Source organism: Ctenopharyngodon idella, chromosome 20 (assembly GCF_019924925.1).
Source record: "Ctenopharyngodon idella isolate HZGC_01 chromosome 20, HZGC01, whole genome shotgun sequence".
NCBI lineage: Eukaryota > Metazoa > Chordata > Actinopteri > Cypriniformes > Xenocyprididae > Ctenopharyngodon > Ctenopharyngodon idella.
Window position 1 is genome coordinate 7,196,914 of NC_067239.1, and position 18,502 is coordinate 7,215,415.

Here is an 18,502-nt window from a genome sequence, read left to right on the forward strand (position 1 = left end):
GAATGCACGTTTATTTTATGTTGAAAATAATCAAAACATTTTGAATTGAACTGGACCGAATACCTTTTAAAATACAGCAACCTATAACTACATTTTTGCAAGACTCCAAAAAATGTACCTATACATACAATTAACTGCAGTTCCCAACTAAAATGAACGGTTCAATGGCAATTACTTTTTTCCTTTTTAGACAAAAGTATGCTTACAGGGTTAGATTATTCTATTAATAAAGACTTATTTTCGTAGAGTTCCTGGCACAATACTACGATATGACCTAAAAACGTAGCGCATGGTTTGTGTCACATAATTCGGCTTTTCTGACATAATGAACTTGCTCGGTAGTCCTCCTGGTACAGGATTGCGCTTGCGATGAGGAGCGCTTGGGTACGAGTCCTGTGAAACACGAGTCGCGATAAATGATTAATGTAATAAAATGTTTGCATTCGGTTAGGTTTAGTGTAGTTTACTGTAGGTGGTACGCTATTTTTAAATGCAATTTAGCGCTGCTTGTCGGACATTTCATTTCTGAACTGCCATGTACAACAATAAAACATTACTAACGCAATAAAATGTTGCCAGAACTGAATGTGCTTTTAGCGCCACTCATTGGACATTTCACTAGAAAATTAAAGTGTCGCAAAATGTGCAAGAAGCAACGTAATATCATTTTGCAGAAATGAGCCTGGGTTGCAATACGGTGTTTATCAAAGTAGGTTTGTCTGTCCTCTCATTGTGGGGTGGCCTTTTCTGGTGTCTCCAGCTCTCTTGGAAGTTCCGTTCACAATTGCGCTTGCATTTGCATCATGCCTCATAATACTGTGTGAGCTGTTTTGTAAGGGTCTTCTTTAGGTTATGGATGACCAGGAAAATGTGCTCTCCGCTGAGGCCTCTGTGAAGTTGAGAAGCCCATTTGTCAAGCCTTATTGAGAGTAGGTCATGTGAGATCCTTGTCATCTTCACAAGGGCAAAGGACAGTCCAACTGAGAAACAATGATTTTCCCTCTCCTTCCCCTGCTATAAGCAGCAAACAAACCAAAGACAAGGTCATTGTAGGGCATCCATAGTAGCTTCCATACCGTTTAGCACATGCATCTCTCAGGAATGTCCAATTCCCCATGGAGATGTGAGGATTAGCAGCTTTGCGACTAGCAAAATAATACTATACATAATCTCTTGATAACTCACTGCTGCACAAAAACCTCAGCTAGGGGTACGCGTAACTGTTCAAACTCCTCTTTTGATCATTTCCAAGGGAAATGTTGAAAGATATTGACATTGATTAGCAGCCCTGACCTTGAAAGCAAACAAACACATTCTCAGAAGAGGTTGGCTTGCTGTGGCGAGGGCACAAATCTCACCCAGCCCACGCTTAGTCGTACATATTTGAACAGTTTGGCCTGTTTTATCTCCCCTAGATCCACACACACACACACACACACACACAGACACGTAATGGTTTTTATACTGTACAAACCGTATTTTCTATCCCCCTACCCCCTAAACCTACCCATCACAGAAAACTGTGCACATTTTTACTTTCTCAAAAAAATTCATTCTGTATGATTTATAAGCCTTTTGAAAAATGGGGACATGGGGTAATGTCCTCATAAGTCACCCTCTCCTTGTAATACCTATGTCATACCCATGTCATTTTACAAATTTGTGTCCTGATATGTCACAAAACACGCACACAACATGTTTGTATCTGATAGTGTTAAACCTTTCAACTACTGTTCTAATGAGATTATTAGGTAGGCCTATCAATTATTTTAAGCTTCATTAATGAGGCATTCAACTGTCAAACATCAAGTTAAACAAACTTTTTTAATTTCCTGAGTACAAGGAGTGTCAAAATAAATATTTATATTATTTTATTCTTTAATGCTTTTCAATATTGTACAATATTATACATGCCAGATTAAGGATATATTATTTGTTTTAGTAATTAATGAAACAAAATAAATGAATAAAACAGTATCAGTGCATAGATTTAGGGAAATATTATTCATAAAAAAAAATTGTTCATTTCAAATAACACTGAACCCTTTGCTCATGTCACATGCAAGGACAGTTAAGTACATAGATATATTAAAGTATACAGCTGCAAAAAAAAAGGCAATATTTATAGATTGCTGCAGTAATGACTTGTAAAACCTGAAAACAAGTTATTTTCAATAATCCAAAAGGCAATGGAAAAAATCCTATAGGTTTCTTGTTAAGGGAACCAGGGTATTACTAACTTCTGGGCTGGCCTACAAAATTATCTCATCCCTGAAGCACTCTATTTCTAAAAGTAATGTAAAACTAAATTATGACTTTTTGGTGAAAGAAACCTTACCTAACAATATCAGTGAAAAAAAAAAAAAATCCATATAAAATCGATATGACCTTTTTCAAAGTTTAAGACCTTTGGCATTCTCTCGCAATGTGATACTGAAAATCTACATAGTCTGCAAGTCTGTAACTCTGCAACTGTAAATCCAGTATGTGATAAGCTTTAGCCCTGATCCTGACTTACAAACAGTGAGAATAAACTGAGTTTACTTTGTACAACTCTCCTTGTAATTATTTTGCTAGTTTTTACTTAAAAGACTGAAGATATCCAGGTGAGGATATATAAGGCAGCAGTAGGCGATCATCCAGAGGAACAGAAGCACATGTAGCTCTTCCACCTCATAACTAGTTCGGTCACAACAACCGTTCCTAAAAACACAGAAGGAGGAGGCAGTTATTGGTTATTTTCAAAGCAAACCAGGCTCAATGGAAGAACGTGCCTGTGGAAACATTTTTGCAAAATGATATTTATTATTATGCATGTTTCAAAGTGAAATGTCCAGTAAAAACATGTTCCGTTTTATCCAAAACAGATCAATGTAAATATGGTGATGTTATTTTGTTAACGTAATGTTAACGTAAGCAAATGTATGATACACATTTGCTGAAGCAACAATGTAATTTTAGCATGCTTTTACAAATCTTTGAGCTCTTTCATCATGATTTCTGTTTCATTAAGGCGCTGAATCTCAAGTGCAATGCTGTACCAGGTAAACTGCCAAGCAAGTTTACTTTGTAAGAAATGCCATAGATATGGAGCTGGTTATGGGATGCAAAAATCTGCCCCCTCAATCATAATTTGTGTGAAAAGTTTTAAGTTCCTTAAAGGGGACCTATTATGTCCATTTTTACAAGATGTAAAATAATTCCCCAGAGTGTGTATGTGAAGTTTTAGCTCAAAATACCCCACAGATCATTTTTTTATAGTATGGTCAAATTGCCACTTTTTGAGGATGAGCAAAAATGCGCCATTTTTGTGTGTCCCTTTAAATGCAAATGAGCTGGTGCTCCTGGCCCCCTTTCAAGAAGAGGGTGGAGCTTTAAGAGCTCATGCTCCGGCATACCAGCAACAACAAAACAGGACAATCTCACACACAAAAAATGTCATAAACTGTCATTAGCGGTGTTCAGCCTTGTATGTTTCAGAATCAACCTTTGTGAAAATTCAGCGTTGAAAAGACCCTCGTTTGTGAAACAGTCTGGCGCAAAAAGATTTTTAAAGTTTAAAGATTTTTAAATACTTTACAGATTTTCTTTGTGACATTTCATTCTAAAATGGCAGTAGTCTATAGAGACTCTTATGTGCATTAGTACATCCCAAAACACAATACTTGTGATGCCTCTTTCGTGCAGACATTGTACAACACCAGCTGCTACAGTGAGGATACAGAAATGGCGGACTCTGTGCTTCTCAGTCAGGGCTGTGTCTATGCTAATGGGGCAGATTGTCACCACTGTGGGTGGGGCTTCTCCCTACGATGGAATCTGAATAAGCTTGTTTGTTGAGACTGCTTTTGATTTATGTGAATTATATAAAAAAATGAGTGAGTGGATTTTCACCATTATAGGCTGGTTGTTCTCACACACTGTGGACACACTTTGGTGTTCAAACACCTTATAAAAGTGAATTTTGCATAATAGGTCCCCTTTAATCGCTAAAATTAAAGTTGTTAGCATTTTACTGCCACTAGTGTTCATTTCAGTTATAAACCACAGTGACTGTTTATATAAGTACATTTTTGGAGTTTTGCAAAAATGTAGGTAGAGGCATGCATTTCCAATGAGCAGGTAATAAAATGTATGTAGAAAATAATCCAAACCTTTGTGTATTTGAAACGGCAGGTTCTTCAGTCATTCTATCCAAAACACTTTGATCTAAAAGGCTGTTTTGCTTATATTGGTCATTTTCTGATAGACTATCCATCACTGCACAAAGGAAAAGGTCCTCTATAATTTTTTCCTTATGTAGACCATTTTCCACTTGCACATCATCAACATCATCACTGTGAGTCCGAGTAAATACATCTGAGTAAATACGCTCTTTCACTTTGAATGAATAGTCCAAGTCCAAACATTCCTCACCAGATGATCTGGCAGTCTTTACTGTGTTGTCTACACCAGTTTGATTCATTGGCAGAGAGTCACAGTCCCTTTGGGACAAATGGATGTCATTGACTTGACCCAGTGTGCTTTCGTCTGGACTTTTGCTGTCACCTGACATCAATACATCTGTGGGTTTTAAATGACTCTGTGTATTACACAAATGACACAATGAGTTTCTTTCACTTCCTTGAGATTCAAGTGTACTGACAACATTTAAATCAAACTCTATTCCATGTACATCCATAACTGTATTTAATTCAAAGTCGACATTTGACTCTATTCCAGCTTTATGGTCCAGCTCTAAGATGTAGCTGTATGCGTCCTCCTCATCTGAATCCAGCATTGACATCGCATAAACGGCTCCCTTTGAAATCTCAGAACAGTTCCCATCATCCTCCAGGTTTACTATCAAGCCTCTTTTCCATGCTAAAGATTCACAACACTGCCCCCCAGTGGAGTATGAGAGGGATTGTCCATTTGACCAGCTGGAACTCTTCATGTTGAGGAAATGTTGGGGTATAGCAGCTAAACCCACAGAGTTGTCTGAAGGACAGATGGGAAGTGACTCTGAGCTGAGTTCTTGATCTCCAGTGAGGTAGGTTTGTTCTTCTTGGCTGGTCTCAGAAGGATGTCTCAAAGCTTCAGGGGAGACATTAGATTGTAACATACAGCTAACCGAATCAATCCAAGGTCTGTCCCATCTTTCAATGGAGTTTGGTGTGCCTCTAGAAGAATCTGTTGATGCACTCTCCTGTGAATCAGTGAATGCAATGGGATTAGCAATATATCTTTCTTTAATAGAACTGTTTATTTTATTGTTTGTTTGAGAACAAACATTAAATATTAAATAACTTGTTCCATGGTGGTACATTAGTTTAATTCTGTATGTATTTCCCACCTTAGTGTAAATGAAAAGGCAATGTCTACTTTATCACAATAGTGTAGTGCAATTTTTCTCAAGACAGTATTTCTCTCATTTGTAACTTTATTTCTTACAAAATGGATTTATATATTGATATATTTATATATTTCAAAGCCATGACTTAAGATCTGTTGACGCTAGTGTTTTGCAACTAAATGACACAAACTTTTAAAAAACATTCAGAAAAGAAAAAATTATTTAAAATCAACATCATTCAGGGCCAGTGGGGGAAAAAAAAAAAAAAAAAAAAAAAACTACCTAGCTTCTGAAACGGATCCATTAATATATTTCCAACATTTTGGAGTTGTATAATACATGAATGCATTATATTATGCATTATTTATATCACATGTGCTGTGGCATTTGCCATTGTTTGGCAAATTTACACTGAGCAAAATCCAATAATTTCAATAGGAATTCAAATGAAAAAAAAATATTTCTGTCAACTTTTACTCCACTACATTTTCTAAATAAAATGTATACTTTTACTCCGATACATTTTCCAAAAGCATTTTCGTTACTTACTACAAAATAAAGTCGGAAGAACACAGACTGCAAGCAAGCATGTGCAAACAAGTGCTCACACAACCGCGGTTCATTTCATTTTCCGGGTTGCGTCCGTTGCTGGAGCGGCTGAGAAGAGTGCGCTGTCATTATACAGTACAAGAGCGATCTCTAGAGGCGAAATAAAAACTATCACTGATGCCTCGTAGAGTTTGTTTTGACACGTGACGTGAGGCTGCGCGCTGCACAGAACGGGACACTTCAAAAACGGATTTAAAACATAGACTACAAAACGGTATGTTAAACAGTGTACACTACAGTACATGTTTTCATATAATTATAAAGTAATTAGTTTGTTGACTAGATGCTGCATTAGTGGAGAACAGTAGTATGTTTGTCGTCGAGGCTGAGAGGATGCTAACATTAGTAGTAGGTTACCTCAAGCGGTTAAAACAATGTTACAAAAACACCAACTGTTTAATGTCACAATTGTTACCATTCATTTGCATTAGTTTATATCCATTTGTTCGCTGTTATGCGTTCGTTATCCAGCGAAGTTGCATATTTAAACTGTGTCCTCATCATGCAGCGACAGAAACATAACAAATCAGCAATGTATTAGATTTCAGTTCTTTTTTTTATTTATTTTTTTTATTGGCACCGTAACACATATTTTGATTAGATAATCATCAAGTTTTTTAAAATAGAGGCAAATAATGTGTGAAAGTATACACATAATAGACCCATGCTATGCCTTTGTGTGTAAAGATGGTAATTTTTAAGCATGACTGTTTGGATTTATATGAAATGGTAACACTTTACAAATTAGAGTCCATTTGTGACATTAAATAAGTTTAATAAAAGTATTGTTCATTTTTAATTTCAACATTTACATTTTAACATTTTAAAGTTGTTTCTCACATTGGTATAATGCACTATGAATTAACATGAACGATCAATGTATAATTAATATATTAGTATTTTTTTATATTTAAAAATTACAATAAACATTTAGACTTTTTTTTAAATTCAAAGAAATAAAATGTAGGAAAAAGTTAAAACTGAACACAATCTTGCTGCTCAAACTGTGTATAGAACAATTTTTAATATTTTTTTGCTCCTTTTGTATTTTACATTTACTTGTACTTTTACTTTCAATACTTAAGTACGTTTAATATCAAAAAAATACTTTTCGTACTTAAGTACAAAAAAATATCACATACTTTAAAACTTTTACTCGAGTAACATTCTAAACAGTGACTTTAACTTCTACCAAAGTCATCTTTTACTCAAGTATGGTTTTTGAGTACTTTATACACCACTGTTTAATTTTGATAATTGTGGCAGTACATTTACCATTGTTTGGCTAATTTTTGCAGGCAAAATCAAGTAATTTCAATAAAAATCCACATGATTGACAATTTAACGTGAGGGTGCAATGGGTTCACATTAGATCAAGTTGATCAAGTAACAGCTGCTTGGTTTGAAATTCTGCTTTGTATGAATGTTAATCTGCTTTACTATTCAATCATTCATATGAAAGATAAACATATCCTCACCTCACCATGGCCTGGACAACATTCAAGAAACTGGGCTACATAAGTGATGACAGACTGCTCATCTGGTGAATGCACTGCAACATCTAGTGCAAAAAAAAACAAAAAAAAAACAGGAATGTCAAATAACCAAACACACCTGCTTGCAGTCCAGTTTGTTTTGAAGATGAAAAAATAAATTTTGCTTATTTGCTATCCAGTCAAAAAACTAAAAAGGGTAAACACTACATTAATGGGGACAAAGATGGAAATATCCAAAATCGTTGTCCTTGTGGGGAAATTTTTCGGTTCCCATGAGGAAAACAGCATATAAATCATAATAAGAGATGTTTTTTGAAAATGTAAAAATGCAGAACATTTTCTGTGATGAGTTTTGGGGGAAGGGGATAGAAAATATAGTTTGTACAGTTTTTTTTTTTTTTTTTTTTTTTTTAATTCAAAAAAAGTTTCCTGTGATGGGTAGGTTTAGGGGTAGGGGTGGAGTAGGGGTAGTGTAGGGGGATAGAATATACGGTTTGTACAGTATAAAAACCATTACGTCTATGGAGAGTCCCCGTAAACCACATATACAAGTATGTCTGTGTGTGTGTGTGTGTGTGTGTGTGTGTGTGTGTTACCATCTGGATCCAGCAGTGGAGAAATCCCCAGCCACTCATATGCTGCTGTGAAGGCTGTCTCCATGTTTAGACGGGGCTCAGAAGACAAAGCTTTCCTCATGTCCACAAATTCAGGACAGAAGAATTTAACCAGAGCCAGAAAAGCCATTCCGCTCCTCCAGCTTTTACCAAAATCATTAATTTCTACCCCATATCTAAATGAAAAGATTAAAATGGCATTTTCTTGTAAGATTTAATGAATTATGGAAGTTCATACAATTAATTAAAGGCATAGATCACAAACAAACAAACAAATAAATAAACAAATAAAATTCTACTAATTTTATCAGCTGCATATTGTTCTAATGCTATATCTTTCTATGTCTTTCTTCTGTAGAAGTTCATGTTCTTTTCCATGCAAAAAAATGTAATGTGGACAAAATGGATGCGAAAGCACCATAAAAGTATCGTAAGAGTGGTCCATACTCCATACAAAGTCTTCTGATTTTTTTAATTTATTTATTTATTTATTTATTTATTTTTTTTTTTATTTTTTTTTGAGCAACAGACCAAAATTAAAGGGATAGTTCACCTAAAAAATGAAAATTATCCCACAATTTACTCACCCTCATGCCATGTATATGACTTTCTTCTTTCAGACAAACAGAATCGGACTTATATTAAAATATATCCTGACTCTTCCAAGCTTTATAATGGTAGTGAAGGGGGCATGAGATTTTGAAGCCCAAAAAAGTGCATCCATCCATCATAAAAATAATCCATACGGCTCCAGGGGGTTAATAAAGGCCTTCTGAAGGGAAGTGATGGGTTTTTGTAAAAAAAAAATATCCATATTTAAAACTTTATAACTATAATAACTTGCTCCAGGCAGATGGCCGTATGCATTGATTTACGGCGAAAAGAGTAACCCCTGACGTGATGTAGGATGTAGGAGTAGCGTAAGCTTAGATGCCTCTCGCAGTTCAAACAAATAGGTCTGGGCAACAAACTGAAACTCTTCTCTTATATCGAAATCCTCTGACATTTCTCTTTTAAAATTCTCATTTTAGACTTCTAACTCGTGACCATGTTTTGTTTTGCTGTATCATCTGTGCTTCCGCATTTGTCAATGCATCATGCGTGAGGTCAGGGGTTAGTCTTTCACCCGTAAATCGATGTGTATGGCAGTCTGCCGGAAGCTATTATACTTTATTAAGTTTTAAATAGGGATATTTTTCTTACAAAATCTAATTCAAGATTCAGAAGGCCTTTATTAACCCCGTGGAGCCATGTGGATTACTTTTATGATAGATGGATGCACTTAAAAACATAGTGTTATACATTAGGATGGCATTAGGTTGAGTAATTCATGGGATAATTTTCATTTTTGGGTGAACTATCCCTTTAAAGTTAGATTTACTGAACATTATAACATCCACCTTGGTGTGTTCATGAAAGTCTATAAGAGAAGTAATGATGCTTAATTTTAGAACAAATTGTTCTTTTAAATGATATGTTTTCAATGAAACATTTGAACTGGTTCACAAAACCACTATGGCCAACTATGGTCATAAGTCCCATTGAACTCTATTGGTAATGACAGAACTTGCGACCATAGTTTGCTTTGGGAAACGCACCCCAGAATGATTTGTTTACGGATCCAACTGATCTGATTCTTAAGTTCAACACACTCACTCATGATCCTCAGTTACAGAAAGCTATGGCATGGCTTTAATAGGAATAGTGAACAAAAGTCCTATCGACCATTTTTATTATACTTTTGTAGTGCTTTTGCATCTTTTTGAAGCTTGAAAGTGTCAGCCTCGGTTTCAATTTCATGGAAAAGCGCAATTAGTACATTCTTCAAACTTTGTCCTTTTGTGTTCCACAGAACAAAAAAAGGTTTAGAACTACATGACGGTGAGTAAATGATGACAAATATAAATTTTGGAGGGAAATATACCTTTAAATGAACAATTTAACAATTTGCATATTGAGAAACACACAGTTGTCTTTTTTGTGTAAATTAATTCACTTACTTTGCTGTGCAGTTCTGCACCCAGCTAAGCAGAGTCTTTATGGCTGTACCACGGTACTTGAGATTTTGAGATGACCTCTTGCCTTTTGAGAGTAGAGTGCCGAAAATGTCATCTCCAGGTGATACTGGAGAACTACGACCTGAAGAATCACTGCCACAAGGTAATGACAGCAGACTGAAGGTGGAAGGGAACTTCTCCAGGCTTCCTGTGACCTGTTTAATCTTAGAAAGGTAAAATAATTTAGCCCACAATAACTCAGTAGATCAAACACTCACTCAAAAGAACCATGGAACTCTTTCATTACCGTTACGCAATGTTAGTGTGCTTTACCTGATAGTATACAATGATGTTCCAGATTAGCCTGAGAACAACTGAAGGATTGCCATCAGCAATATCATTAGCGTCAATATTTATAAGACTCACCTGTGTGGAAATAATATCAATTATTACATTTGAACGTAAAGATGCACATGACATGTGGAGGGAAACATAGATATTGATGGCTATGTTTTATTAATTAGTCCCCTTGTTCTAGTTAAATCATTGTCACATTGTCACAAATTTTTTCCCTTGTGTTATTTTATACACTATATTGCCAAAAGTATTGGGACACCCCTCCAAATCATTGAATTCAGGCATTCCAATCACTTCCATGGCCACAGGTGTATAAAATCAAGCACATGCAGACTGCTTCTACAAACATTTGTGAAAGAATGGGTCACTCTCAGGAGCTCAGTGAATTCAAGCGTGGTACCGTGATAGGTTGCCACCTGTGCAATAAGTCCATTCGTGAAATTTCCTCACTACTAAATATTCCACGGTCAACTGTTAGTGGTATTATAACAAAGTTTAAGCAATTGGGAAGAACAGCAACTCAGCCACGAAGTGGTAGACCACGTAAAATTACAGAGCGGGGTCAGCACATGCTAAGGCGCACAGTGCCTAGAAGTCGCCAACTTTCTGTAGAGTCAATAGCTACAGACCTCCAAACTTCGTGTTGACTTTAGATTAGCTCAAGAACAGTGCGTAGAGAGCTTCATGGAATGGGTTTCCATGGCCGAGCACCTGCATTCAAGCCTTACATCACCAAGTGCAATGCAAAGTGTCGGATGCAGTGGTGTAAAGCACGCCGCCACTAGACTCTAGAGCAGTGGAGACGTGTTCTCTGGAGTGATGAATCACGCTTCTCTGTCTGGCAATCCGATGGATGAGTCTGGGTTCGGTGGTTGCCAGGAGAATGGTACTTGCCTGACTGCATTGAGCCAAGTGTAAAGTTTGGTGGAGGGGGGATTATGGTGTGGGGTTGTTTTTCAGGGGTTGGGCTTGGCCCCTTTGTTCCAGCGAAAGGAACTCTTAATGCTTCAGCATACCAAGACATTTTGGACAATTTCATGCTCACAACTTTGTGGGTACAGTTTGGGGATGGCCCCTTGGGAAAGCCTTCTCAGAAGAGTTGAGGCTGTTATAGCTGCAAAGGGTGGGCCAACTTCATATTGAACCCTACGGCTTAAGAATGCAAAACTTTTGGCAATATAGTGTACAACATGGCACAATTTAAAGGGATAGTTCACCCAAAAATCAATTAAAGAGATGATTCACCCATCATTTACTCACCCTCAAGTTGCTCCAAACATATGAGTTTCTTGGATGATCAAAAAGTTGACAATAGCCATTGACTTCCATAGTATTTTTTTTTTTCCTACTATGGAAGTAAATGGCTATCGTCAACTGTCTGGTTACCAACATTCTTCAAACAGAAGAAAGAAACTCATACAGGTTTGGAACAACTTGAGTAAATTGTGACAACATTTTCATTTTGGGGTGAACTATCCCTTTAATTAAAATGAGGGAACGATTCTTAATCCGTGGCCATGGTATCTTTTTTAACCCACCATGTATGTCACATGTACGTCATGTATAAGGCTTCAAACTAAGACATGGACAACAAATTTAATCAGGACTTACATTTCTGTCCTCAAGGAAATTCAAGACCTTCGAAATATTGTTTAGTCTGAAGATGCGATGCGGAAATGGCCTGAATCTATCAAGCTAAAGCACATGAAAAACACTTCTTATGTCTTTAGGAAAGCCATATTTATGTATGAGAGATTTATAGTGATCAAACTTTGTATCTTTTCAGTAAAATATGTGATGACAAACCAAATTACAGCCTGACAGTTCCTCTAGAAGAGCCATGAGAACCTTTCCATCTTGAATATCGGTGAATAAGTTATTAACCTGTAAAGGTGGTTCACACTACAACACAGAGAGACACTTAAATGAAATGTAGCACTTTGTAGATGATAATTAATGACTACTTTTAAATGCACAGTATGTTATTTTTGATTATTAATTAGCAATAACAAACATGCTGACATTTTATTTTACAAAAACAACACCTTGAAGGAATAATTCACCCAAAAATGAAAATTCTGTCATCATTTGCTCACCCTCAGGTTGTCCCAAACCTGTATAAATTTCTTTGTTCTGGGTACACAAAGGAAGATATTTGGAATAATGTTTGTAACCAAGAAGATCTCGCCCCCCGTTGACTACCATAGTATTTTTTTTCCTACTATGGTAGTCATTGTGGGGGCGAGATCTGCTTGGTTACAAACATTCTTCCAAATATCTTCCTTTGTGTACAGCAGAACAAAGAAATTTATACAGGTTTTGGACAACTTGAGGGTGAGTAAATGATGACTACATTTTAATTTCTGAGTGAACTATCCCTTTAATAAGTAGTCAATACTTCTGTTGCAGTAATAGGTCTACTCATGGAAAATATGTAGACTAAACAAAGGTTTAATTTTGAAAATCAGAATGGATTGGCCTTTTGTTGCATGTCAAAAGCTGAATATGTTGATTGGCCTTGCAGTAGACAATTCTCACTCTCTTCAAATGCATGTTTATCCACTTGGTAAAAGTTCGCTCTTGAACTGCCTGCTTCTCATCTGTAAAGAAAGAAATCAAACTTAGGCTTGATACACAACAACAAGGGTTTGGAGTCAACTTTTAAAGCAGAGGTGTAAAGTACTTGAGTAAATGTAATTAGTTACTGTACTTAAGTATCTTTTTGGCTACTTTGTAGTTGTACCGAGTATCAAAGATATTAGCAACTTTTACTCTCTACTTGACTACATTTTTGAACAAGTAAATGTACTTTTTACTCCAACACATTTGGGGTAAGTAATGCAATTACACATTACATTTTGCATGGCACCTAACTTTTTCTGCAGCAGTTGTTTCTGCTATAAAGAAGTTATATCACCATCAAAGGGAATTGAAGATACTATATCTTGTGCGTTTTGCCTTTACTCATCCACACTTGTCAACAAGACTACTTTACGTGAATGTGAGTGCATTAACAGTTAGCTGCAGAATCGCAGGTCATGACTGCAGACGGTGATGAGGCCGAAACCAGCGCATCCAGTGCAACTAGACTTACTATTTAATTTTACTTAATATTATTATATTTACTCGCTATACTGATGAGACCTTTTTGAAGGATATTGGTTTTCTTATGGCCTTTTTGTGCACTTGAGCTTAATTGAGAGATGAGAGACGCGAGTTTGTAGACGTTTAATAGGCTGTTATGTCGACCTTGATTTATTGCAATATTGAGGTGTTCAGTTTTATTTTGATTTTAGAAAATAAACATGATTTCTCATCTTACAAATCAACTGTTTCTTATTTTCATGAGGACTAGTGCATCTTTGAGCCTACATTCAGTGTGAGTAAAATACTTAAGTAGTGTTCTCTAAGATACTCTAAGACTTTTTCTCAAGTCGTATTGGAATTGGTGACTTGTAACTTGTAATGGAGTCATTTTTGCTGTAAAGTATTTGTACTTTTACTCAAGTATGGTTTTCAGGTACTCTTTACACCTCTGTTTTAAAGTGTTGTAACTGACATGCTGTCATTTCAAAACATTGTAACTGGTTTAGAGCAGGTGAGAACAGGTATAAGCAGGTACACTTTCATTTAAGAGACATGCACTGAGTGAAATAAATGAGGAAGTTTGTCTAAAAAAAGTTCACATTCCATTTTTTGTTTTTGTTCTAGACTTGTTTTTCAGAATGTTGTTTTGTTTCCATTTCCATTTTATCATTATATAATGGAGCAAACTGGCAGTTTAAAACATGCTGAATACTGTGTAATCATAAAAATATCCACCCAAAATTGTTTAGTGTATAAAGAGAATGCATTATAAGAACTGTACCTGTGAATTATATATGTACACCGTCATTGATTCTCCTACCTTGGGCTCTTTGTGCGCACTTCTTGTCTTTATCAACTCGTCCATCTGTCTTACTCAATGTTGAGGACATCCTGAACAGGACCGAGAAAATTTCTCAAAGTCACTAATATGCTCCATGCAATGACGCTACAAAGGAACATTTAGGGAAGTCAAGTCGTCGGGTTTGAGAAGAGTATTTATGAGCGTCAGCTCCTGCCAGTACACGCCCGTCTCCTCCATACACCTGTGAAAGCTCCTGCAAACCTTTTACTGCCTCAAGCCAATATTTAATACTCATTCATAGACATAGTTTAGCTTTTATGTATTGACGTTTCACCTTTTCACTTTTAACAAATAAAACATGTGGATACTTGAATGGATGGTTTGTTCATAGTATAACTATGATTTGGGGGTTTAAGTTTTTGTTCTGTTTTGTAAAAGGAAATCTTAATCCTCATCATCAAATGACATTTTAACTGAGTGCACTGCTAAAAGTCAATGACAGTGTGTTTTTTTTTTGCCTTATAAACTGCATTATATACAGTGGGTCAATGTATTCATACAATTAAATGAGTTGGCTGAATGTCATTGCATTAAATACCAAAATATAACTACTGTCATTTATTTTAAAGAAATAATATACCACTACGATATACTTCCCAGAAAGACTTTTGTTACGTTTTACATTATAAACACTAGTTATAATTTATTGCCACCATGAAATCAAAATTGACAAGTCTTAAAATTGACAGTTTAACTCGAATAGATGTCACAACTTACGTTTTATGCCGACTTTGAGAAAATAAGGATTTGGACACTGGCTGCTTTTAAGTCCACTTTTTTATGCACTTTCCTCGCTAAGTTCACTCGGTTGTACGTCATTGCTTAAACCCTTGCAGCGGGTTTAAATGGAACACCCTAAAGCCCTTGATCACTTGGAATCTGCTATGGAGACATGCAAATTTATCTCAGTATAACTCGTCTAAATCTAACTTACAGTTGTAAACTACTTTTCCCTCCATCATTTGAATAGTGTAAGGTGTGTGATTTGCTGCTGTGACGTCACAATCGTGTTACATTGTGGTCTGTGGATCCTCCTGAAGTGAGTAGACCTACTCTCTCCATCAAAATCGGGGGTCTGTCCAAATAAATTTTCCTCATCCACTTGATGAAGTTCAACATTTCAAAATGGTGGCAGGGTTTCCCCCAAGGGAAAGTGCTTACAGGAGTTTGTGAGTGCATGTTTAAAAGTGGAATTACATGCAGCCTTTGTTCTTGTCTGATTATTAGTGAAACTATAGAGCCCCTAAAGGGACATGGAAGGGGGAAAAAAAATTAAATGGGAGAGAAAAATAATTGTCTATGCTTTCAGGTTCTCTAGCGTTTTGTTTTGCATTCCCCGAGAAACTTAGCATTCGCACGCAAAAAAAAAAAAAAAAAAAATTGAGCAAAAGCAAAGTTTCTCAGGGGAAAGCATTGAAATACATTTTTACTCCCTATTTCCACCACCATGTCCCTTTAGGGTCTCCGTAGACACCTGTACGAACTTGAGAACCAACTTCATACACCTTGGCTGCTTTTCACTCCACTTTTAGACACGCACAAGCAAACTTCCCTAAGCACTTCCCCTCGGGGGAATCCCTGCCGCCATTTTGAAGTGCGTTCCACTTCGTGAAGTGGACAAGGGAAGTTTATATGGACAGACCCTCACTCCCTTGATTTTGACCGAGGGAGCGAGTCTACTTCATATGTACACTTCAGGGAGCTCCATATACCACAATGCAACACAATTGTGACATCACCACGTATGGCGTTTAATTTACCCCACCACAACACAAACACACCTATATAGATATAGAATGTTGCATTAAACAATTTCGTATCCATAACAGATTTTCAAGTGATCAAGGGCTTAGGACGTTCGAATTCAGCCCATTGCAAAGGTTCCGCCAGTAGTGGGCACTTGTGCAACGTAAGCAATGACGTATATCTGAGTCAACGAGACTGAGGGAAGTTAGCGAGGGAAGGGCATAAAAAATAAAAAATAAAAATAAAAAAAAACACTCCACTTTTAGACACGCACTCGTGAACTTCCCTAAACACTTACCCTCGGGGGAATCCCCACTGCTATTTTGAAGTGCATTCCACTTCGAGAAAAGGATGAGGGAAGTTTATATGGACAGACCCTTGTCCCCTCAATTTTGACCAAGGGAGCGAGTCTACTCTGATGTACACTTCAAGCAGCTCTATATCCCACAATTCAACAGGTCGCGCTTAATTTAAGTGTATGATATAGGAATAATAATTTTGAGAATTAATCGCATAATAGTGTATATTAATGATGTTGAGATTTAATCGCATAATACTTGTAGCTACCTTATGTTCAGAGTCAAAGTTTATATTATTGATATTTTATTTTTCTCCAACAGCTCATATACCTATTGGATTTTATATATTATTTTCTCTAACAACTTATATGCATATGGAATGGTAGATTAAACAAATTTATAAGTACAAAAGGGGTTTAAATAATAAATCTGCTCCATTGTGAATTCCTAGTGATCAAGGGCTTAGTGCGTTCCATCTAAACCTTATGCACGAGTTCCGCCAGTAGTGGGCAATCATGCAACGTAAACAATAACGCACATCCGAGTCCACGGATAGACAGACAGAGGGAAGTTAGCGAGCGAGTGAAGGGCATAAAAATTTGGAGTGGAACGCAGCACTATGCTGTGTTCGAAATCGCCCCCTACCCCCATTCATTCTTCCCTACATTACCCCACTAATATAATTCACTTGAAGGAGTGAATGAAAACGAGTGAACTCGGACACTCAGTGTGCCGGAAGGGCCGCCACTTTTACATAGTTTGTACTTGTAAATCATTTGAAACCCAGGTAAGCCGGACCTTAGACATAACCAAATGCACTCTTAATGAACTACTCATGCATGAATAAATAAATAAATAAATAAATAAAAATAATAATAAAGTGTTCCGAGTTTACACAAACTAAACAATTTTGCTAAATTGCTAAATTTAAATACCTTAGAAATACTTGATTGAAATGCACGGTAGAAAAGAAAAAAAAAAGACGCAAAATCTCGGAGTCTTTTTGCATACACATTTTATTGAGGGGGAAAAAAAAAAAAAAAAGCATATGTCAACATATGGCGATTATAAAACACACCTTTACACATTACTGAGATTATCATGGTGAGCAAGAGTGGAATCCGGACGAACCTACAGATAAAGAAAACAGTCTGAATTAGTCAATGTAGGTTTTTCCCCTTCCCATTTACAACACAACGTTTAATTGTGGCAATTCAAATGTGTCTGAAAGGCGCGCTCCTCCTGCCAGACAATATCTGATTGCCGCTGCTTTACTCTGCCTGTTTATGGATTGGTAACGGTACATAACAAACCATTACCGCCGTGGAAACAGGACGAGATTTGTTAAAAGAATATCGCACGTAAAACTTCAAAGTCTGGAGAAGTCACGCCTTTTGCTCCTTCTGTTTGATCTATGCAGCCGCGTTGAGTCTCCAGCCACTGCAGACACAAGAGACAAACTCGCAAGACTGCACTGCTTTCAGGGGGAAAACGTGTACAAAAGTATCTTAACTCTTACTTACAAAACTGTAAGAACATCCACGCGGTGTGTAACAATGTCGCAGCTTAGTGAGTGAATCATTCGGATCTTTGCACTTAAATCGGTTGAATCGTTTAAAAAACACACAAACGATTCTTGAATCCGTTCGAGCAGTGTCGAGTGATCACTGTTTTTACTTGTTATAAAATTATAACAAAATTAAATTATAACTAAGTTATATTGTTTTTAAATCACTATGTTTTATGTGCGGAATCTGAGCAACTTGACTAAAATTCCAGTAATACACAGAGGAATCACTGAATCGTTTTTTTGTAAAGGATCTTTAAAACGGTTTGAAAGAACCGATTCGCAGAAATGAGTCGGAGCGTGTACGTACCGGAAGAAAAAATGTCAGCGTTATTTTTAACCGGATGTAAACGCCTCCACTAATTACTTTTTACTAAAAAAGACGAAAATAAATTGTCGTTTTTAAATTTCAGTGAAGGTACGTGTAATAGTAGATACATTTTATAAAACATTTCACTTAGCCAAAATCAGAAGCTGTCAGAGATAAAAAGCAACTTGTGTAACCTTCATGACTGACGTATGAATCAACCAAT

The 18,502-nt window shown here is 36.5% G+C and overlaps 1 protein-coding gene, 1 long non-coding RNA gene and 1 other non-coding gene across 3 annotated transcripts; all 3 read right to left on the minus strand.

The window, feature by feature from the left end:
• Positions 1-1,805: 1,805 nt before the first annotated feature.
• clmnb (calmin b) lies at positions 1,806-17,188 on the minus strand. The gene is made up of 10 exons (XM_051874081.1): positions 14,316-17,188; positions 12,947-13,008; positions 12,215-12,310; positions 12,020-12,103; positions 10,385-10,477; positions 10,055-10,275; positions 8,037-8,230; positions 7,423-7,505; positions 4,155-5,188; positions 1,806-2,703 (listed from the first exon to the last, which is right to left on the minus strand). The coding sequence occupies exons 1-10, from the start codon at positions 14,383-14,385 to the stop codon at positions 2,574-2,576; spliced, it is 2,067 nt and encodes a 688-aa protein (XP_051730041.1). The 5' UTR covers positions 14,386-17,188; the 3' UTR covers positions 1,806-2,573.
• Positions 17,189-17,399: 211 nt separating this feature from the next.
• Positions 17,400-18,411, minus strand: LOC127501854 (uncharacterized). Its single transcript, XR_007926734.1, has 2 exons — positions 17,926-18,411; positions 17,400-17,842 (listed from the first exon to the last, which is right to left on the minus strand). It is a non-coding gene; the product is annotated as an uncharacterized LOC127501854 (long non-coding RNA).
• LOC127503013 (small Cajal body-specific RNA 13) lies at positions 17,605-17,849 on the minus strand. Its single transcript, XR_007926999.1, has one exon. It is a non-coding gene; the product is annotated as a small Cajal body-specific RNA 13 (non-coding RNA).
• Positions 18,412-18,502: the final 91 nt, after the last annotated feature.

Excerpts from the sequence above, each read along its gene's own strand:
- clmnb (XM_051874081.1), bottom strand. The coding sequence starts at position 14,385 with ATGTCCTCAACATTGAGTAAGACAGATGGACGAGTTGATAAAGACAAG. Across the intron at positions 12,311-12,946 it reads TAAACATGCATTTGAAGAGA|TGTGAACCACCTTTACAGGT; the intron begins GTGAGAATTGTC and ends TCTGTGTTGTAG. Across the intron at positions 12,104-12,214 it reads AACTGTCAGGCTGTAATTTG|CTTGATAGATTCAGGCCATT; the intron begins GTTTGTCATCAC and ends CATGTGCTTTAG.